Genomic DNA, 22,673 nt, shown 5'->3' with positions numbered 1-22,673 from the left:
GTAGTAAGGGGGAGGGACTGGGGGTTGACATCCTTTCCTTTCCTACTTTATTATGGGGGAAGTAGGGAGAGGGGATAATATTACAGTATAGTACCCGCTCCTTTCCTTCCACCTTCGTTAGAGCGCGAGAGTGGGAGAGAGAGGAGCGGGGTGAGGTGGGGACAAGAATGGAAGAGAGGAGTGTGTAGCGGAGAGGGAAGGCAGTGTGGGAGTTAGAAAAGGAAGGAAGGAAGGAGTGGGAGTATAAAGTATTTAGGAAAGAAAGAAGTGAGACAGGAAGGAAGGGGTGAAGATAAATAGAGAAGGAAGTAGATGTGAGGGGATACAAAAGGAAGAGTCAGGTAGGAAGTGAAGAAAAGGGCATGAGAGGTGGAAAGAAGAGATGTATATGTGAAAGATAAGGAGGAGAGAGAGGAAAAGAGGAGATGTGGGAGAGAAGAGAGATGGGAGGGATAGGGAAGAAAGGCAGAACGGGATAGAGAAGGAAGAGGTGCAGGAGGTGGAATGAAGGAAGGAAGGAAGGCTTGGGTGCACTGCCTGGCCTCACACACGCTATATCCCGCCGCAGTCCATCCTGCCTTCCTGTAGTTCATGGCTTGGTAGTGTATTGGAAGTATTAGGAGGACTAGTAATGTTAGGAGGATCAGTAATAGTAGTGCCATTATTCGTTCCTTTTGTTGTTATTGTTTCTGTTGCTGCATTACGATATCTTGAATCAATTTTGGTATTATGTTATTATTATTATTATTATTATTATTATTATTATTGGTAGTTTCAGTAAATATGCAATACGGGAATCATAATGCATTTGCTGTTTTGTCTTCCCCCACACGCGTGCACAAAAATCTTTGAAAGCCAGCTTTTTTAAACGCTTTGGGTTCATGAGACTGTTTTCAAAAGCCATGTGGATGATCAGCCGAGTTTTCATGGGTGTTTCCTCATTGACGGTGCAGGATTCTTGGTAAACTATCACTAATAAAGAAAACATCCGGGTAAACGCCAGTAACTTCCACTAGAACCTCTTAAAAGTATTGGAGGTAAGATGCCAAAACTTTGAAGCCTGCGACCCTTTATCACCGCCGCTCACGTGATTGCCGCCCACACTTCCATCTTCGCACCACCCTGCCATCTGTTTTATTATTATTATTATTATTATTATTATTATTATTATTATTATTGCTGCTGTTGTTATTGGTTATGACTACTAGTGTTACTACTACTAATAATAATACTAGTTTTCGTTATTTTTCTAGATTTATTAACTTTTTTTCATTTATTCACTAATTGTCATTTTGAAGCACTGTCTCCCCTGCGTTACGTACTTCTTTATATAACCATAAAAAAAAAAATAAATAAAAAAATCTACATTTCTCGGCTACAGCACCCCACGGCCTTCGTCCTCCACTTGTGGGTGACATTTTCTTTTTACGTAAGTGGTAACGTTACTCTGCTACCCGTGCGCCTCATAATTACACCACTCACACTTCCCCTAGCACCACGGGAGCGTATCTCACCCAGCTGCTCATCTCAGCCATATGAACTTTTTTCTTCATATTTTCCGTGGCCATTGTTTACTGTTTAAATTTGTTTATAAAACCCTCACTTGAACTGCAGTTTTATTAAAAGGTCATTATATTAATTAAATGTAAATGAATTAGGATTTATAATTGTTTTGCATTAACTAATATATTTTCATTTTACTGTTTAAAGATTGGAGGCCCGGATCGGTAATGTTATGTATGAATCATTATTATTATTACTATTTCTTATCCACAACATGACCTTATTTGTCATTGTTTTGTGGTATTTTTCCATCTACATGTTTATTATATAGTGAGATGTTGACAGCCGTACTATCAGCGTGTTTATCTTGCAGGTCGCGTGCCGTTCATCAAGGCTGGGGCATTCGTGGTTGCGGAGCTGGATCCCATCGTAGCCTTCGTGGCTAACAAGGTGAGTGCAGCCAGCAGGATGTAGCGAAGAGAAGTTTATTTATTTATTTATTTTTATTAGTTACTTATATAACTGGCTTTCCCGAAACAAACGTGGTGGCATCGGGGCATGTTAGTACATGTCAGTAAAGTAAAATATAATGAATAAGACCAGGAAAGATAAGGACTTGCAAAATAAGTTAGAAATTTGAAACAAGGATAATTAACCAAGAAAAGTGATCAGACATTGTGAATTAAATTTTGAAAGAATATGAAGCAATGATGATAATATAGCCAAGAAAATAAATGAGGATTTGTGCATGATATTTATGTGACAAAAGACAAGACAACAACACAGAAAGGTAATGATTTGTCACATATATATGGTGTTTACAAGGAATACTTTATAAATCAAATATGATAAGTGCATTATGCATCAAGGAGATGAAAACCAGGCGTGCTGTTAAGTAATTGGCTTAAAGTGCTGGTGGAGCAGCGGCAGTGAAGAAAACTGGTGCTCGTTGATTAAGAAACCAGCTGTGATATTTATTAGGAAAGTAAGTTGGAAAGTTACATTAATTAGAGAGAGAGAGAGAGAGAGAGAGAGAGAGAGAGAGAGAGAGAGAGAGAGAGTGTGGGTAATGAGTGTGTGTGTGTGTGTGTTAGGGTAATGTTACACATACACTGCTTGATAGAGTAAAAAGATTTTAGTGTGAAATAAAGGAAAAAAGGTCTTTACTTCTGCTGTTCTGTCTCCATTTTTATTAATATCTTGAGACAGTTCTTTGTTTGTGTGTGTCATGTTACTAAAGCAAAAATTCCTGTTTGTGCATGCGTGCAGGGAGTGACACTGACGGAGCGGCTGGACACCACACAGAAGGCAGATATGCGTGCCTACATGTCTCTGGTCAGTAACGTCTTGGCCAATGCTGAGGTGAGTTATTTATTAGTCTCTCTCTCTCTCTCTCTCTCTCTCTCTCTCTCTCTCTCTCTCTCTCTCTCTGTACCAGTTCATACCTTTCTTTTTGTTGCTTTGTAAAATCTCCATACAAGGTGAAATTAAATATTCAAGCCATGTTCTTTATTATGCATTGAGATTCTTTTTTCAATTGTTATTGGCAACATTTAACAGGTACAATGGAGACAATTTAAATTTCATCACAAAATAGTTTGCAACTTGCACAACATTGTACTGAGGAAAATAATCCAAAACTGCCTGTGTTTTTTTTAGCTCTATGTCTCCTGGGTTGACCCAGCCACCTATGAGGACGTGACTAAGCCTCGCTATGGCTCAGTCTACCCGTGGCCTATCAATGTGTTCCTCACCCGACAGAAGCGCAATCAGGTTGTCCGTCGGCTCAGGGTCTTGGGCTGGCAACAGAAAACCTTGGAGGAGGTAAAGTAATATTGTGCTGTATTGGAATTTGTGTACCTATTTACTGTAAAGGAGTAACCTACACATACTACTTTTTCAGCATTTGTTCATTGTGTTGTCTGTTGCAAAAATCTTGTACTAGTTGTGCCCCAGGATTGTGTTGTCTGTTGAAAATCCTGTATGTAGGGGTGTTCTAGGATCAAAGCCAACACTAAATTTGCTGCCCAACAAACCAGGAAAATAAAGTTAGGAAAATGTATAATATTTGCATTTTGATTGTTCTCATTGCTTTGAAGGAAATGCCATTTGTCTATGGATAATCATTAGTAATGGATCCACAAAATCTTTCTTCTCCATCTTTAGTTATCAAAGAAAAAGTTTTTGTGGTAAAGTATAAGTATAATTAATTTTCCTTATCAATGTATATTATTTTAATTTATTTTATAATCCAGTGCATATTATTTAACAGTTAGTTGTAATTCAGCAACCACTTAAACATTCCCCCTGTCACCAGTCTTAGCTTTCAGCTCCTGTATTACACCATGCAGGTATTGGTTGAATATATATATATATATATATATATATATATATATATATATATATATATATATATATATATATATATATATATATATATATATATATATATATATATATATATATATTATATTCCGTACCATACCTCCTTGTATCCCAAACTTTAGTATTTCCATTTATCCAAATATTTCCATTTATTTTTACTACATGCTTTCTGGTCATATATTCCTATTTAATTTAATCATCCCTCCCATAACATCAAGATCCCAATATTGGAAGTATAGAACATAATTTTAATTTCAACATATCAATGGAATGCCATTTTGTTGTTTTTCAGGTCTACAATGAGGTGGAGCACTGCTGCAGTGCCTTGTCTGAGCGCCTTGACAGGCAGGACTTCTTCTTTGGCAAGAGGTGGGGATCACAAGAACATTTCATTTTAGAAAAATACATTAAGTTCAGCATTTGCAGGCTGAAAAAAAAAAAAAAAAAGTGACATATGATGATGCACACACCAGCATTGCACTGTTGACTGATGATGCACACACCAGCATTGCACTGTTGACTTAAGTACACCAAGCAACTAACTAATTTCCTTTGTTTCATGGGCTGTCTTCTTAAAAAACAAAACAGTTATGTGGGCTATCATATATATGGCTTTTAACTTTTTAAAGCCCATAGTAACTTAACAAAGGCACAAAAGCTAGAAATAACCAAAAAAAAATATGAATGCATGGGCTGGGGTAACAGTGAAATGACCTTAGTGGGATGCCTAGGACACCTGCACACAAACCATCAGCAGCTTTAGTGGGAACTTAGAGACAGTGAGATAATGCAGGCACTGATATGTATTCCTCTCAATAATATAACAAACAAAACTAGAGAGAGAGAGGAGGGAAGGGAAGAAAGGTTATTATGGATCATGACTGCACATAATATCTGGCTACTGTATGTGAAGTTATCCATCATTATTAAATCACTACTATCTTCAGTGCTCACATAGCTGGTATGTGAACACACCTGCTACTAACCACTTCAGCAGGTCATGGATCCTGTTAATTCAGCATATTTTTTTTAAGCTCCACAATTTCCTGTTTTTTGCCATCATCATGGGATATTAAATTAAGACAAAGCATGTGCTTTGCATCAGCAAAAACAAGGAGTCTGACATGAGTAATTATATTATGAGTCTTAACAGACCCACTGAGTTGGATGCATGACTTTCCACAATAGTATGGCATTCTTACTCATTCTGTTTTGCCTCAACAGACCCACAGAGCTGGATGCCTTAGTGTTTGGACATCTCTTCACTCTCTTGACAACGCCGCTACCCGACAACCGGCTGGCAACCATTGTACGTTCCTTCAGCAACCTGGTGAAGCTCTGCCAAGTGGTGGAGAGAGATTTCTTTGAAAAGACTAATGGTGGCGGCAGCAGCAGTGGTAATGGCGAGGGTGATTATGACAAGCTGGAAGACCTGAACCAACTCCCAATGTAGTTTCAAAATCTGCAGAAGACCACTTCTTTCAAGTCCTTATAAGAGTACTTAACAGGAAATCAAAACCTGTAGATGCATAATAGCCACCAGTCTCTTTAGCTAGGTCTAAAGTGATACTTTAAAATCCACATACAATACAGTAACTCTTTGGGCTTGTGTAAGATGCCCATGGTGGTGAGGAGAGCTTGTGCCTGGAAGGGCTGAAACTGTGATATAACCAGCTGCTGAATAACAAAACAAATATCATGCCTGACAGTTACTACAGTCTATTGATAATGAGACAGATCCTCTTCCTAAAACACATAATTTGAAAAGCAAAGTGGTTAGTTCCTTTCTCAAGTTTAAAATATTTTAGCCCTTATTCATATTTAGCTCTGTTCCTCAACTTCCCACCAGTTTTTTCCAAGTAACTTGGGCCAATCCAATAGTGGCATATGGATTAGTCTTCAGATGAAAATCTGCTAATGACTGGGAGTTTGTACTGCTGATGGACTCAATGTTACATATTAAGGTCTTACAAGATACATTATTAGGGTTTGACAAGAATATATAGTTGAATGATATATATAATTTGCACTTACATATTTTCTGATTAAGTACTTAAAAAATCACTAACTTAAATGGGGATGCCAGTTATATTAAATTTGTTTTGAGCTTATAAAGTGAGCACGAGTATTTATGTGGAGCAAATAACTCTTACACTGTAAATATAAATTTCAGTAATATGAAAGGAAATAACACCTACTTATCCCACACAATATACAGGCAGAGATAAGTGAAAAGGGGGAAAAAGCTTAAAAATGTTACAGGAGGCTGGAAACTGACAAAGATCACATTAAAGAAAAAGTTAAGCTAAATTTTGTTTAAGAAAAATATATATTGGAATACTTACTACATTGTGTTGTTACAGGTAGATAATTTTGTGGGATTGTGAGGGAGAGGGTCAAGACAATGTCAGCTTTGTCATCTACTGGATCTTGTGACTTGCAGCAGCAGCTTTATGGCTTCTGTTAGTAAGGTTTGGTGGATGTTTCCTGTAAAGTGTTTCATTAATACAGATAACAATGCATTGTCACACTTGATTTTGTATGTCAAAAAAAAAAATGTATACATTGTGGATGAAAATTAGTTACTTGACACTTCTGTTTAGGGTTCATGTGTTTATGTACATAGCATTATATAAAATTCCAGCAGCATTTCATGTAAATATATTTCCCACACTAAGCAAGGAATTTTTTTTTTTTATTAAAAAGCCAGAATGTACTGCAATAAATAATTACATAGAAATCTGTCTCTCTCTCAACAGCCTCCACCTTTTCAAATCAAAACAAAGCATTGATGACAAAATACACCCTTGCCTAATTCCTCTCACTCTTTACCCAGTCTGTTTTTATATTTCTTAGTCTGTATCTAGCTCGTGTCCACACACATACTTTGCACTATGTTAACTATCTTTGCACTTAACCCAATCTTTTCTAAGACTCTACCTAGCATTTCTCTATTCACTATCATAAGCTTTCTCTTATGTCAATAATTTAATTCACCACAAACATATTATCTTCTGCTCTTCTGTCTGCATGAAACCCATTCTGTTCCTCATCTAACACTCCAGCTCTCTCAATCCACTTACACAATTTCTCATTCAACACTGCACTGAAAACTCTACCTACTGTGTTCCCTAATGCAATTGGCCTGTAATTTTTCAACTTATTTTTTACTCTTCTTGTATTCTCCCTTATGCAGCAGTCACCTTGCACTCATTCCACATTCTCAGCACTCTCCTCCTCCCACACCTCATTCTATCACTCACAACTTCCCCTACATTTTTGTACATCTCAAAAGGTATTTCATCTAACCCTGCTGCCTTCCCATTCTTCTCCCTATTCACACATTTCTCCACTTCCTTCCTGCTGATTCTTTCATTCGACTCATGCGCATCCTTCCTCTTCAGTGTCACACACCCTTCTCTCACATCAAGTACCTCACCTACACCTCCAATCTCTTCCCAGAACTATTCTATTGCCCTTCTCAAACATTATTACAATAATTTCTGTAACAGGCATAATCTATGGAGGAAGTGAAGAAAGAACAACCCTTGAATCTTCCAGTGTGGAGCTGTCAGCAAGGGTATGCAAGAGTTAAGTTTTTAGAGAAGGCAGTAGAGCCATATAAACAATATAGAGGAAGGAAACGAAGAAGAATTAGAGATCTTTTTGGCAAGATGCTGAAAGTCATGAGGAGATGGACTGGTAAGATTGACATTTCTTACTGGTGAAAAAATTTCTGATTAGAAAACAGATCAGGCACGATTCCAGGCATAAATGTAAAAGGTAAGAGTTTCTGGATATGGGATGCTAATGTATACAGCTGGTTGCACTCCAGCAAAGTCCACCCAGCGTTGTCACAACTGGTGAGAAAGTAACCACAAAACACTAGCGTTAAGCTTTGCTTGAAGCATCCATTACTGGAAGGGAGGGGTAAGGAAGGGGTATTGTGGGCGAGCAGTAAGGAACGGGGCATTGTGGAAGGTAAGAGGTGTCTGGGGAGGGTAGGGGGGGTGTAGGTTTACAACCACTGTCCAGTTTACAAGGTGAGGGTACTTTAACCATGGTTAATAGAAATGCTAAAATGTGTAATTAACCTCTTATTACTTTTAACTCATCAATAAGTCTGACTATGTGATCTGAAATGGTGCATAACAACATGTAGACTGACTATTATCTGTTAGGTACATAAAAAGAATGTCAGCTCCTGTGCATGTATTTCCAGTGCACATATTACATACTTATTTATTCATTATTTAGATTAGTTGTCATTATACTCAATGAAACAGTGTATGTAAGGATATTTATATGCTATCACAGGAGGAATATTGCCAGTTGTGATATACACCACTCATTAACTATTACATAATGCTACATGCAAGGGACATGGAACACTAACACTAACCACTAACCTTAAGAGCTGACGCAGTCCTGTGATTGCTGTGAATGTAGAAAAACTAGCCATGCCGCTAGTAAACAGGGAATCGTCCAGTGATGGTGTCAAGAACACAACATCCGCCGGAACGCCACTCATAAACAGATAGCTGGTCTCCTTCATCATGCCCTAGACGAACCATGCATTGCTACCAAGTTCATCCTTCTTCAGTAGATAAGGTGGGGACAACACACCTGAGACCACGGTAATAAAGGTTTATCCGCAGCGAGTACACAGCAGATTAGTCCTCACAAACCATTGCTGCTCGCTCCCAACTGGCCTCTGGGTATCCTCTGGGTCGCGACTCACGAACCGGCGCACATAGAAAGCATATGAAGCATATGAAGCAGTGAGTCACCGAAACTACTTTCAGCAGTGACTATTTTCACCAATAAATAATTGCCATTACCAATTATATGAATATTCCAGTACAATGTAAATCTCTACTGCTAACAAATACCTATCACTGCACTTACTCAGGGGAGGTAACACAGGGTATGAACACTTCAGCTCTTACGATATTTATTTTCAAGAGATAACTCAGGCAGAACAGGCGACTACGAAACTCAGCTCAAACCCAACGCAAGAAACTAGGTAATTGCATGCATTTTCTACTGGACAAGGAGAGAGAGAGAGAGAGAGAGAGAGAGAGAGAGAGAGAGAGAGAGAGAGTAATTTACGAAACATGCAAATGAAAGCAGAAAGTAATGTGAAGATGCAAGAGAATGAAAAGCTCGCTGACTATCATCTCGCCCTTCCGCCTCCATTCGCTTCCCTCCATATGATGGTTTCAGTAACCGACTATGAAAAATAAACATCGTTCTCTCAAAATTACATAAAATCAATGATCGTTGATCAGGAGGGTGGGGGTATCAGGGGACAAATGAAATTTACAACGTACTACGTAATATATTGCACTGAAGCATTAGATTAGTTTCTTGAGAGAGAGAGAGAGAGAGAGAGAGAGAGAGAGAGAGAGAGAGAGAGAGAGAGAGAAAACTGCACATGAAAATTCTCTCTCTCTCTCTCTCTCTCAGAGAATGAGGGGACAAGACACTAATTGCTGTCTCTTATCTATTATTTTATTCTACGCCTCTCCTTCGCTCTCTCCCTACACTGTATCTTCCCTCTTCCTTTGCTTTAACGCCAATAGAATTCTATTTATTTTGATTTGCTTCGTCTCCAGCTGGATCTGATGGTGGGCGGTGAGGAGATGTACACAGGATCAAGTTACATTATAATTTATGAGGCACGCAAATCCACAACATGATGTGAAGGTAGATACAAGGGAATGAAAGATTGGGTGACTGCTCTCTCTCATCATGCATCCATTCGCTTATATCCACCCGAAGCCGGCTCGATCCCCACCACCAGCATCATTAATAAATCCTTCACACTACCACCACCATCACCGTCACATTACCACATACTCAGCAATCATTCATTTCTTTCGTCTCACGTACTAAGTGAAATTTACAATCTATTTAAAATTTCTTAATATGTATATATATATATATATATATATATATATATATATATATATATATATATATATATATATATATATATATATATATATATATATATATATATATATATATGTATGTATATTATTTATTTTATTTCTGCACTTTATATTCTTTCTTTCATTGTTTTAACTTATTTGCAACATTTCAAAAGCAATTAGACAAGCAATTGAGATTTTGCAAAGGTCTTTACCTGACATGAAAACCAATAGCAACCCATACTATAATGAAATAAAGCAAAAATGTAAATTCATTGTTCTAACCACAAAAACAAAGTTTGAGGATCAAAATAACTTTTTTTTTCTATTTTGTTTAGATGGAAATAACTGGAAAATTATGGTTTGGGGTCAAGAACAAGATAAAAGTGAAATTTAGTTACATAGTGTAATGATAAGTACTCATAAAGCGTACCGCATGCACTGTTTGTTACATGGGTAGACTGCTGAAGTGCGAGTGCTAAGGTGAGATGAGGCAACCTTCAGTCCCCAGGAAGCGTGGCAGCATGGGGCGGGCTTTTCGCTCACCTCCAGCAGTCATGTAGGGAAGTTGTCCAGTATCCGCCGCACTGCAAACAGCAATTTATTAATATAGCACAGTGTAGCTTTGCCACCCCCTCAACATTATTATTAACATGAACTGCAACATCAAGAAGAATAAAGACGAAAAATAAAATGTATTTTCAATCTTACTGTTATTTATTTATTTATCTATTTTTTTACAATAATGGTATTCTTGTAGTTGATAAATGAAAAATAGTGGGATTGAGGAAGTAATATACTGAGAACAAAACAAGAGATAAAAAGACAGCTCTCCCATTAATCACTCCGTTTTCTGTGGTTTCGGACCCATTGAGGTAGTATCATGCATGGAAAACTATAATTGTGTATGGCGTCATTTGCGAGACTTCCCTCTCAATGAGACTTTATTTTCAACAACCTTCTTTAACGGATTCACTATAGCCATTAACACTTGGAAAAAATCTGAGTAGAAACAACCGTGCCCAGGATGAAATGAGTACGTTCCGAGAATCAATGTGCTTCTTCCATTTATTCCTTCGTACACTTAACAGGTATGAGAGGAGGAAGAGGAGGAAGAGTAAGGACATATAAATAAAGAAAAAAAAATACTAGGAAGTAGAACCGAATGAATACATAAATAAAAAAAATAAAAAAATAAATAAAAGTAGAAAAGGCGTGAGGATGATGGTGAGGGAAACGACGAAGAGAATATGAACATGTAGGGAAAGAACATCTATTACGAAGATATTGCATACTAAAACACTACTACTACTACTGCTGCTACTACTACTACTACTACTACTTTAAGTGTGTATGTGGGTGTGGTGTATGTGTGTGTGTGTGTGTGTGTGTGTGTGTGTGTGTGTTGAGGTTTGACGTTTGATAGTTTATTTAACGATAGTGTTTAATGTACGTATATAAACATTGCAAGAGAGATTTACAGATGCACTTATAATCATTGTTCATTGCCACCTTTATGAATCTTACAGCTTTACATAAATGAAGATTTCTTTTGTCTCTTTTTTCCAAATATTTCTTGTCTTTCGGTTTATTTATTTATTTTTTTTCGGTTTAAGGAATATATGTAGGCTTGACAACCAGAAGAGAGAGAGAGAGAGAGAGAGAGAGAGAGAGAGAGAGAGAGAGAGAGAGAGAGAGAGAGAGAGAGAGAGAGAGAGAGATTTATGTGTGCATTTGGCCAAGCGAACTCGCCCCGCCAACCACCATACCTCGTAGATTTATGTGGCCTTGATTCACACCGCTACCGTTATCCCGCAGACATGAGAACCAACGCGATGACCGACACTCGCCCCCTAATTTTGTATGCTTCCATTTTTAACTCATTCAGGTTGTTGAATAGAAGGGGTATGGTTGCACAAGATTCCAGGAATGGCGGATTAGGGTCACGGGGAAGATCGTTCTTTCTTTCCTGCATGAGCGCCAGCGGGTTTGTGGTGAGTGATGCAACAGGAAATGGTGCGCCGTGCAGGGCAACACGCGAGACATGCGGGAGCTGTGTGTGTGTGTGTGTGTGTGGGTGGGTGACTGTGTGGTCCGTATTCTGAAACACTTTGCTCTCATACCACCATAATTTTCAAGAGCCACACAGATGATTAGCCGAGATCCCAAGTGTTTTTCCTGTTAATGATGTAGCAATCTTGTTAAGTTGTTATTGGAACCATAAAAACACCCTTAGAAACATGTATAGCTTCAACTAAAGCCTTCCGAAACTAGTGGAGGTGCAGCGCAGAAGTTTCAGAATGTCAGAATGTGTGTGTGTGTGTGTGTGTGTGTGTTGCCTCTATCAGTCTCTATTTTTACGAGACTGATCGTATCAAGGCCGTTGTTCCCTTCATTATTAAAGCCGAATTATCATATTATCTTTAAATTTATGTACATTGTTCTCACATACCACTTGCTCTGGTAAGGCACTCCACTGGTTTATTGTTCTGTTAGGAAAATGTCTTTTAACACATTTCTATTTCTTCTTCTATTGTTAAATATCTTAGAGTGTCCAATATTATTATTATTATTATCTTTTTTTTAGGACTGATGCATGTTCCAGTGGATGTTTTATGAAATATATTACTTCTATTGTCATCTGCGTAATGGGAAAGCCAATACATATATATATATATATATATATATATATATATATATATATATATATATATATATATATATATATATATATATATATATATATATATATATATATATATATATATATATATATATATATTTCTTACTCTTTCATTGATGTGATCCTCTGGCGTTAGTTTCTTATTTATGGACACCTTGAAATCTCGTATTCTTTCCCACTTTTTTTTTTTTTTTTTTTTTACTAGTATGAAGCTCCACTCAGATCTCTAATTTCTTCCAATCTTGATCATATGACACTTTTTCTGCAGTAAATCTACAGTTTATTGTTACACTCAATCAACTTGTCCAATTCTTTCTACAATTTCTTGAAGCAGTTGTCATTGTAAGTGTTGTTCTTTTCATTTTGGCATCGTCAGCGAACATCATTCATGTAAGTCTCTTCTGAAACATTTTCTTCTATACCATTAATTTTGTGTTGATAAAAAAAGAAGAGAATGGTACCAAAACTGATCGAGCCGTAAGGAACTCTAGTTGTTGCGTTCTATTCTACCGTGAAGAGAATACTTTCCCTTTAAACTGTTCTCATTTTTTTTCCGCTAGAAAATCGTTCATTCAACAGATTTCCTTGATCTCTTCTTTTATAATTTCGACGCAGGCATTTGTCCTTTCTTTTCTTCTATCTTTTTTTTTATGGTCTTATGATACATATAACATAAAAATCTAGAAAATTTTTTACACCTGATCCCTCCTTCCGAAATTCAAATTGTTTTCTTATTTATTACCATTCCTTTTCTTTTCATTTTTTCTCGAATTAGTGTTTGCAGAGTTTAGCATACTACCTACATTTGTGGCACAGGTCTGCTATAGTTTTGTGGGTCTTTTGTTTATCCGTTTATTTATTTGTTAGTTATAATTTCTAATAAAATAGTTTTTCATTTATCTTCTGTACGAGAGAGAGAGAGAGAGAGAGAGAGAGAGAGAGAGAGAGAGAGAGAGAGAGAGAGAGAGAGAGAGAGAGAGAGAGAGAGAGAGAGAGAGAGATAGTAGAGCTGTACTGTAAAACAATGAGTCAACCTCAGGGTGCCTGAATTTTTTGAAAGGTTACCTGGAAATTGTGGGTGGGGTATATGACATAGCCATTGTGTATAAGAGTGCTTAGTACGAAAAGATGTTTCCGGAAATGTAATGTAAGGAATCTATATAGATTGAGATTAAAGTATTACAAACCTATGTAATATATTTGTATATTACACTCAGGCGCAACTCACCCCTCATGTGTTTGAAACCTGGCGTTTTGTTTTGTGATACACTTAGTACCTATACAACAATTATTTAGGACTGAATAGCTATTTTATCTTTGAAACGTAGATCTTATACTTTTATTTATACATTTTCAGTCCTAAAACTAGAAAAAAGTCAAATATTCATGTAATTCTTTTCAAATTGTCTAAGCCTCTAAGGCGCCATGGTAGATGAATCTCTTAAAAGCCCTCGGAAGGGTGCAGCGACTTAGAAAAAGTTGAAAAAAAACGCTGCTGTAGAAGGGTTAGATACAGCAAGAAAAGATGATAATGGAGAGTGCACACACACACACACACACACACACACACACACACACACACACACACACACACACACACACATATATATATATATATATATATATATATATATATATATATATATATATATATATATATATATATATATATATATATATATATATATATATATATATAAGTTTATTTTTCACTCATTATAACGGGTGTATATAGCTTAACTAGTTAACTAACCAGCAAGAAATCAAACATGCGTATTCACATATTACGAACGATAATGCGAGTCGTGTTCCGAGAATACAAGCATATTTCTTTGAATCATCTACGGTAGCATCTTGCTTGGAATCCCCCTTTCGGTTAGCATATTTTTCCTGTTCACTGTAGTCAAGAAAAAAAAAATCTCATACTGTTAGCGCTCTTATGTGCTATTTAAAATTGACCGGAGTTAATTATGTTGGAACAGTTTCCTACTCTCAGTTTCAGAGGACAAAATGTCATCCCATGAGAGCTCCCACCTTCAACAGGGCCTCTCTGCGTCATGCTGTCAGTGCACACGGTCTCCCCCTAGCCACCACTACCCCGCTTTCCTTGTCCCCCCTTCACTCGGCTCACTACTGGTCGCCATTGAGTCCATTCGCCAGTCAACGCTCAGCACCCGGCGGAGTGGTACTACAAACTATAGTTTCGTCTGACTTTTCACTCGGCACCTGCCCTAGCCGCCATCACCATGCGTGGGGAAACTACTGTTGCTACCGCCAACAGGACATGGACTGGGCCCGTCACCATGTAAGTTATGCCCACTCTAAACACTTATGTTTATTCTTTTATTCTGTTAAGGGTACAGGCCACATTAGAGAGCTTAGCAACATACGTTCATATTCTTTCCATTGTATTTGATGCATGATTTCACTCCATATCCATCTTCCTTGATGCTTACTTGGGGGTGAGATAGGAAAGTCGTGCTGTATCAAGCTGGGGCAAGTGTCGAATCTCGCTGTCTATCTTAACTGGGGAAAAATAAGTAACGTTTTCTCTTAGATATTGTAAAATGACATTGCAAGGATGACTCCGTGATTGCAAGGAAGCACTCTCATCCATTGGAATGTGTATATCGTACGTCAGGCCAGCACGGCAGGGGTAGTTGAGCCCGTTATCGTGAGCAGGTTTTTATGCTGGGACTCTCGGAATTTTCACCTGCTATCGTGCACGTGCTTCTATTTCTTCTTTAAGGCCTTGAAATAATGGAAATTCCCCGCGTTATCCCTTTGTTATGGCGTAGATAATAGACAGCAGATGTATTTGGGGAAATAAGGAACACCACTGCAAACAGGTTGATACTTTCTTCCACCTTCTGAAAGTTGTGTCCTCGCCTATGCTCGTGACCTTGAGAACAGCCGCGTGAATCTCGACACGACCTAAATGATACATTCTCTTTAGGGGGGATTTTCCGACTATCTCATAGACCCCTGTAATCTTCCCCGCTGCCATTGCGTGGTACACACACTAGGTTGTAACTCGGTGACCTCGGGGCCACTCTCTTTGCTATCACTTTTCATCGGGGGCCAGTAAAATGGAACTCTGTGTTAAGATGATTTTTCCCATTATTGCTTATTAAATGTTATAAAGACACCGAGGTCTTTGAGAAGCTACGTTGGGTGTGTCCTCCTTGGACACGCAGACACCTCATTGCCTCGGCACTGTTGGGAAACTCATGATATCCAGTTCCGGGGTCGCATCGCAGGCGTCTAGACATCTTATCTCAGCAGCTTTCAGCAGGCTTTTGTAAACTTCTGAGAGTTTTTAAGGATCTTTTTGTAATAATAGTGATAGCTTAACGGATTCCACACCATTAATGGAAAGAACAGAGAAAACCGACTAAAACGATCCCACTGATCTCTTAATACGGTCCTTGAGAGAGTCCATGGCACTTCAAAATATGTGCTTGAAAATGTAAAGATCGGTGCCAGCTGAGACCAGGGTCTATAAGAGATCCTAGCTGAGATTATTTCCTTTGTTACAGGCCAGCATGGTTGTTTTGTCCATGTTTTCATACCGGCAATGAGCATAATAATGATTATGATAGTAATAATGATATTGTGAAAATGCAGATTTCCCTGGGATGCAGAAGAGACTTTGTTCCAGAAAGCAATACCTCGGATATTGTAAACCCAAGGTCAATAAATACCTAAATACCCAACAAATAGAGGCCGCATAGACAATGAATTATCAAGCTTAAAGCGTAAGTTGAAGAATATACAGTAGTGACCGCCTTTCTGTATCATTCTCCACATGATAATGATGATGCAAATGGCTCATCTATATATTTCAGAACTCCAGCTCAGATACAAAGTAAATATATTATCCATGGTGGTTATGAAGTCAGTAACGTGAATGAGCCATAATCTGAGCATTCTTGACGATTGTTCCGAGCAAAGTTAAAGCTATAGGCACCTGAAGGTTTCAAATGTCCTGTCACTCCTGCGGCAAATCGTGCCTTTCGAATTTATACTCCAAACTTAATCGGAATATTTTAGTAAATTATTTGGTTAATCCAGCTTCCTCTAGCTTACATAAGCGAAAAGAAAACCTTTTGTTGATTATAGTAGCGGATTGAAGGATTTATGCAAGTTATTAATGAACTAAAATGACAAGTGAGGGAAAACTACGCAACGTCAGCAAGACAAAGAACGGTTAGTAATAACTGGGACAACAGACGTAAGGTTACAGTTTACACAGACCTGCCGGCGGGGAGGTGAGGCTGGAGAAGTAGGAATAGGAGGCGCTAGTCCTGTTTCTAAGTTGAGTAGGTTAGGCAATTTAAAGGTAATATAGCGTAAAGGCCGGTTTATACTAGTTTGTTTTTGCGTATTCCGCACCTGGTCTCCTCTTCTATTATGACGTCATGAAGAGGCGGAGCTTAAGGAGCAGATAAGTTGGGATACGCACCTTTCCGTCTTCCGACCTTCGATTGCAAAGGCTCTTGTTGAAGTGAAACACGAGTTTTTAATGTGCTTTTACGATTCCAGTAATAAATTAACAAAATTTCTGCATTCAGAAGGCTCTAATTGAAGTGACACGGGTTTTTAAAGGTGTTTTTACGATTCTAGTGACAGATTAACAAAATTTTTGCATTCAAAAGGCTCTAGTTGAAGTGACACAGGTTTTTAAGGGCATTTCTATGACTCTATTGACAGATTATTAAGATTTCTACACTCAAAAGCCTCTAGTTGAAGTGAAACGGTTTTTTAAGTGTTTTTACGGGTCTGCTGACACATAAATAAGATTTTTTACACTCAAAAGCCGATATATATGTAGAATCCTTTCTCCCACTCACCATCCAATTCCTTCAGCATCTTTCCCCCTATTCGTCTTCTCTCGAGCCTTCTTGATTATTACTGTTGGGAATGTGTATATTTAGCAGCCCTGTAGGTGAGCACATGAGCATGCTGTGTGTATGGGGTAGCCTCGTATGAGTACACGTAAGTATGAGTACTGAGCGAATGAGTCTCTTGGATAGTTGGCTGGCTTTGCTGCTGGCGCGATCTCTTATGTTCACATTCAGACAATGGTGCCTTATTTCCAGTCCTAACTTGGAATACATTTATGACAATCTCTATAATTGCAATTATGTGCTTCACTCAAATTACTACTGCACTGGAATAATATATATATATATATATATATATATATATATATATATATATATATATATATATATATATATATATATATATATATATATATATATATATACACGAGTATATGGACAACACCGCATCCGCACACACTCAGAGCTGACTTGGATTCATCTTTTCCGCACACGAATCACTGTCAGTGCGGGTGGCGGAACCGGACACCAGCTGAGCCCGGTTCACATATGAGCGGATGGGAGTGACGTCATAGTTAAAGCGGAGACCAGGTGCAGAATCTGCTAAAACGCTAGTGTGAACCGGCCTTAAACGTTTGAGGTATATGGTAAAGTTTACCGATGAGGATATAGCAAGAACATTGTGTACATGTATTGTAAGGTTTGTGTGTGAAATGATTGGTTAACGATGTGGGATGCAACACTACAAAGAACAGTGCATCAAAATTATCCAACCTGACTCCCAAGTCCTCCGAGAACTATGAGTGATCAAGGATATCAGGAGGCATAAAGTGCATGATAATATTTACTGCGTCATCTTCCCAGATTACATGACATCCAAGAGAGAGAGAGAGAGAGAGAGAGAGAGAGAGAGAGAGAGAGAGAGAGAGAGAGAGAGAGAGTCTGATAAAACAATTTCATATTCACTTGACGTTATCTCTATATGTATAAGTGCAACTTCATCATTGGCAGCAATCGTGAAGTGGCTGGTCACGAGTACAGCGGCAGTTTGCTCTAAATTAAACAGATGTACGTACTTAGTTATGATTGCAGGTACACAGTAAGCTCCATGATGTGACACATTAGACAAACAAGTTGAATTTACATAATATTTCAGAATGCGGGATGTTTTAAGTCAAATAAGATGCAATGTTCACTCCCTGTTCTTGATTTTTATATATTTATTTGCTTATTAGCCATTGTGTCTTGACTTACATGTGTTTTGTAGTTAGTGATTTATTATTATTAGACGTTACCTTCTTAGGGAACAGGTGAGTATATTCAGAACGTAATTGACAAAGTCTCGGAGTATCTTTGGTTTCTTGAGTATGGAAGCTTTCTAGCCGTTCTCCCCTTCACAAGTTTCTTTTGACATAACGAAAATTGTCATGTCACCTCACGTGGTGCTGAAAGTAAAAGGAACAGGTACACAGATAATGCGTCGAATGGGACAATTGTGAAACCGAACATAAAGTAAGCATGGTTAGATCATCTTGGATTTTAAAACCTAAATTGAATTACACCTGTTATGAAAGAAAAAAAAAAAATGTAAATAAAGCTGAAGGTAAGTTTTAGGATTTATAGACCCGTATTTAGAAACGCTTTGCTCTCTTATCACGACTATTTTGAAAGGTCACAGAAATTATTAACTCTGTTCTCAAGAGTGTTTCTCCTGTTTACAATGTATAAACCTTGTAAATATGTCACAAGAACTGTAAAACCGCTCTTAAAAAACCGTCACTTCAACTACAGTCTTTTTGATGATGCAGATTCCTTGTTAAACTGTCACAAGAATAATGAAAGTGCTCTCGAAAGCGCTAGTTGAGATTAGACATCCTCTTTTATGGTGGCAAGAAGGTTAGGGTCAAGGAGGCCCTGTGTTTCGAAGATATGGTCAAGGAAGTCTAGCTAACAAGAGTGTTGCTAAGATGATGGCGATGACCTTGGCTGGCTGGTGTGTGAACCTTGATATGCTGTTTTGTTTCTTTACTGAGGTGGTTCATTACACTCCATAGGTACCGGTGAACATTGTTACAAGCAGAGATTCAAAGGCACCACAAAATAACAATGTTACCGTTCACGACTTCAATGCAAAAAAAAAAAGAGGTCTTGTCTAAGTGATTGGCTTATAGAAGTTCAAAGTTCTGCCCGGGAAGCGTAGCTGGCGATCACGAGTGCAACATATGAGAGAGAGAGAGAGAGAGAGAGAGAGAGAGAGAGAGAGAGAGAGAGAGAGAGAGAGAGAGAGAGAGCACTGTCTGGCGTTCCTCGTAATATTTATAATCGCTCGTGTGATCGTAGTCTGGAGACCTAGCAACGAGTGTTAAGTACTGATGCGTGCCCTGGCTTCAAGGTCAACGAGCACGCGGGGGTCTCGTGGGAGACGAAAGTATGGCAAAGACAAACCGGGGATAACTTTTTCTTCTATATATGTGGTGGGTGAGTGACCTTGAGACAGTGGTGCCAGGACACTGTTTTGTACTTTACTGCGCATTAGTACAAGTTGAGGATGGCTGGAGTAAGAGTGACTGAGACAGATCAAGGGAAAGTTAAGATCTACAGTGATTAGGTGGAGTGTAGAAGGTGGGTATATAGTGAAATATTTTGGTGTTAACAGCAGGTTTGTTCATGCTTATTTATATCACTTGCACACTTCATGAAGGCAAGCAGTCCAGCTACGGAGAGAGAGAGAGAGAGAGAGAGAGAGAGAGAGAGAGAGAGAGAGAGAGAGATTTCACCACGGTTTTGGAGATCACGCGTTGGAGTCGTGATCGCGCATGATGGCCCAGTCTTTGGGTAAGGCTGGGACCTTAGGCGTTCAAACACCATACATACTACATGCCATCCTCTTGCTTAGGGAGGACAATACTGTTCGCTCATCGGTAAATAACCCTCAGCGTCGTGAGCGCGCAGGTCAAAATTATTGTTGGTGTTTCCAATAGGTACAGTGATTAACTGTGTTGTTGATTTAACATTCTATCAATTGCAGGATGATGGAACTGTAGGTTACGACCTGATTGCGTTATATGTGTCCTTCAGTGAGGTTTTCGAGCTTCACACTTATATCACGTGTACATAATGTAACTAACGCATGTCCTGCTATCGATACTTGGTTGTCAGGGGACTATAAAACACGTTGCACAGTAAGAGATACACGTGTGCTGTCTGAAGGATCCGTGTTTTGAGACGTTCTGCATTTTACGAATAATTTTCAAGGGTCAGTTTGGATCCCCCCCTTTTTTTTTTTTTCATTGATGGTAAAAGCCTTGTTAACCCATCGCTAGAATCTTGAAAACAAATTAAAACCCCATAAAATTATGAGATTAGAGGATGTTAAAAAGTCTAGATAAAAGTTCGAAACCCTCATGATCCCTTTATGGTATGACGACTGTTCCAGGAAAAAATAAATAAATAAATATAAATAAATAAATAACTTGCTTAGACATTTTACATTAGAAAACTCACGCAGTCGTTGGAATTACTACTTGCCTGTCTATTGAATGACTGCACAAACACGCAACGGATACCTGTCACCCAACTTCTCTCTTGGTCAGGGGAGTGAGCAAGGAGGAAAAAGAAGAAAATATTAACAAATAAACAGTACTACAATTCTTGCGCCTAACAAGGTAACAGAGGAAGGTGAAACAACGCTATGTACCGGATTACTTCTCGAATAACGTTGTTGTATATACTTCCCTTTCTGTCTCACTGCATCTTTCTCGTTACAGAAATTTACAATGCGAAAGTTAGGTCATTGTATAAATTTTCCTGCTGTCTTTGCAGAAAGATATCACTGCTTTGGGCGACTCATGGAGGCATGTACGAAGTGGTAAATGTTTTCGGGTTGTGTTGAACTATTAGTCTATTTATTCACTGGCCTTAGACAAGTGCACTTCAGTTAATAGCGGAGGACTTGACGTTGCTATCTCGAAACACGAAACTGAAATTATGCGAAGATTAAGGTCACGCCGCGGTGTGATTATATAGTATATGATGTAACATTTTCTATTCTGGTATTATAATGAGACTTAGAATAGGCTGTTAATGCACATACAACGTTTCCAGTATCTACCAAAGACTAGTAATCTCTGATTACAGCGAATTCCACTCAATCATAGATTGTTCACTTTCTTGTTGTTACGGTGTTACGCAAAGGATATTAATGTTAAGTTATTTGTGTGTATTATTAGACTGAGACTGTGCTGACGTGAGAGGAAGTGGTTAGGTGCAGTCCTCCCTCTTCTTCCTGGAGAGGGGCGGGGCTAACCTTACGGGGAAAGTGATGACGTAACTCGAGATTTCGTAAGGTTACTAGTGTTACAATAAACATCCATGAGTTTCTATAATGTACGTGATGTAATCGTCATGAAACTTTTAGACACCTTCCTTTCCACGTGGAAGCCCAGAGGCAAAGTTGGAAGGAGAAACGTTATGAACAGGATGAAATAAGGACAGGATGAGCTTGGCCCGTATTTTGAAAGGCTTTGGGCTGCCATTGGGGCTTTTTTTCGCCAACTGATGATAAGCCTTGTTTTCATTTTTTTTTCTCCCATTGGCCATGCAGTATACTTGTTATACTATATCTGGTATCATGAATATCGCTTCGCAACCACAGTAACTACCATGCTGATAAAAGTAGTCGAGAGAATGCTACCCCAAGAATAACAAAGCACCCGCGAACACAACTCCCAATCAGACTGTTTCTCTTAACATGCATGACATCAGAGTGTATGGGTATGTTTGAGATTGGGCCTTAACTTTCAACGTGACATTAGAACACTATCATTGCACCAACTCTGAGAGATGGACATTATTATTATTATTATTATTATTATTATTATTATTATTATTATTATTATTATTATTATTATTATGCCAGTCGCGCATATACCATAGAAATATAATTTTAACGAGGAACATACTTTTGTATTATTATTATTATTATTATTATTATTATTATTATTATTATTATTATTATTATTATTAGTTATTATTATTATTTTTTTCATTTCCGTAAGCCCTGCATCGATTTCATTGGTTCAATTCACAGGAATAGTAAGTACGGTTGTTCTTTGAAGAATGACCGTATTATAACAACTTTATGTAGAAAACCACAACTTTGCAAATACTGCATAATTAATACTTCCGTTTGCCGGATGATAAAATAATAAGTAATAGTAATACTAATACTATAGTAGTAATAATAGTAGTAGAGTAGTTGTACAGTAGTAGTAGTAGTAGTAGTAGCTAGTAGTAATACTATAGCTGTACAATCGTAAT

At 38.1% G+C, this 22,673-nt stretch overlaps 2 protein-coding genes and 1 long non-coding RNA gene across 7 annotated transcripts in view; 2 read left to right on the top strand and 1 right to left on the bottom strand.

Annotated features, from left to right (window-relative positions):
* The window catches only part of LOC135089594 (metaxin-2-like), a 47,542-nt gene extending 40,914 nt beyond the window's left edge, over nucleotides 1-6,628 (top strand). For both annotated transcript variants that reach the window (XM_063985379.1, XM_063985378.1), the window contains exons 4-8: nucleotides 1,877-1,953; nucleotides 2,773-2,865; nucleotides 3,163-3,327; nucleotides 4,181-4,257; nucleotides 5,113-6,628. In XM_063985379.1, the coding sequence (XP_063841449.1) occupies nucleotides 1,877-1,953; nucleotides 2,773-2,865; nucleotides 3,163-3,327; nucleotides 4,181-4,257; nucleotides 5,113-5,341 (641 nt within the window). In that variant the 3' untranslated portion in view covers nucleotides 5,342-6,628. The remainder of the gene's footprint in view (nucleotides 1-1,876; nucleotides 1,954-2,772; nucleotides 2,866-3,162; nucleotides 3,328-4,180; nucleotides 4,258-5,112) is intronic.
* Nucleotides 2,998-8,635, bottom strand: LOC135089596 (uncharacterized). The gene is made up of 4 exons (XR_010261556.1): nucleotides 8,298-8,635; nucleotides 6,234-6,375; nucleotides 5,091-5,226; nucleotides 2,998-3,302 (listed from the first exon to the last, which is right to left on the bottom strand). It is a non-coding gene; the product is annotated as an uncharacterized LOC135089596 (long non-coding RNA).
* Nucleotides 8,636-14,621: 5,986 nt separating this feature from the next.
* LOC135089591 (6-phosphofructo-2-kinase/fructose-2,6-bisphosphatase-like) overlaps nucleotides 14,622-22,673 on the top strand; it is a 35,591-nt gene continuing 27,539 nt past the window's right edge. Inside the window, exon 1 of one of the 4 annotated variants that reach the window (XM_063985369.1) lies at nucleotides 14,622-14,812. In XM_063985369.1, coding sequence (XP_063841439.1) covers nucleotides 14,754-14,812 — 59 coding nt within the window. In that variant the 5' untranslated portion in view covers nucleotides 14,622-14,753. The remainder of the gene's footprint in view (nucleotides 14,813-22,673) is intronic. The other 3 variants (XM_063985370.1, XM_063985372.1, XM_063985373.1) reach the window with 3 other exon arrangements.

Source organism: Scylla paramamosain, chromosome 33, assembly GCF_035594125.1.
Source record: "Scylla paramamosain isolate STU-SP2022 chromosome 33, ASM3559412v1, whole genome shotgun sequence".
Taxonomy (NCBI): domain Eukaryota; kingdom Metazoa; phylum Arthropoda; class Malacostraca; order Decapoda; family Portunidae; genus Scylla; species Scylla paramamosain.
Note: the sequence above shows the minus strand (reverse complement) of the source record. Positions and strands in the feature narration are given on the sequence as shown.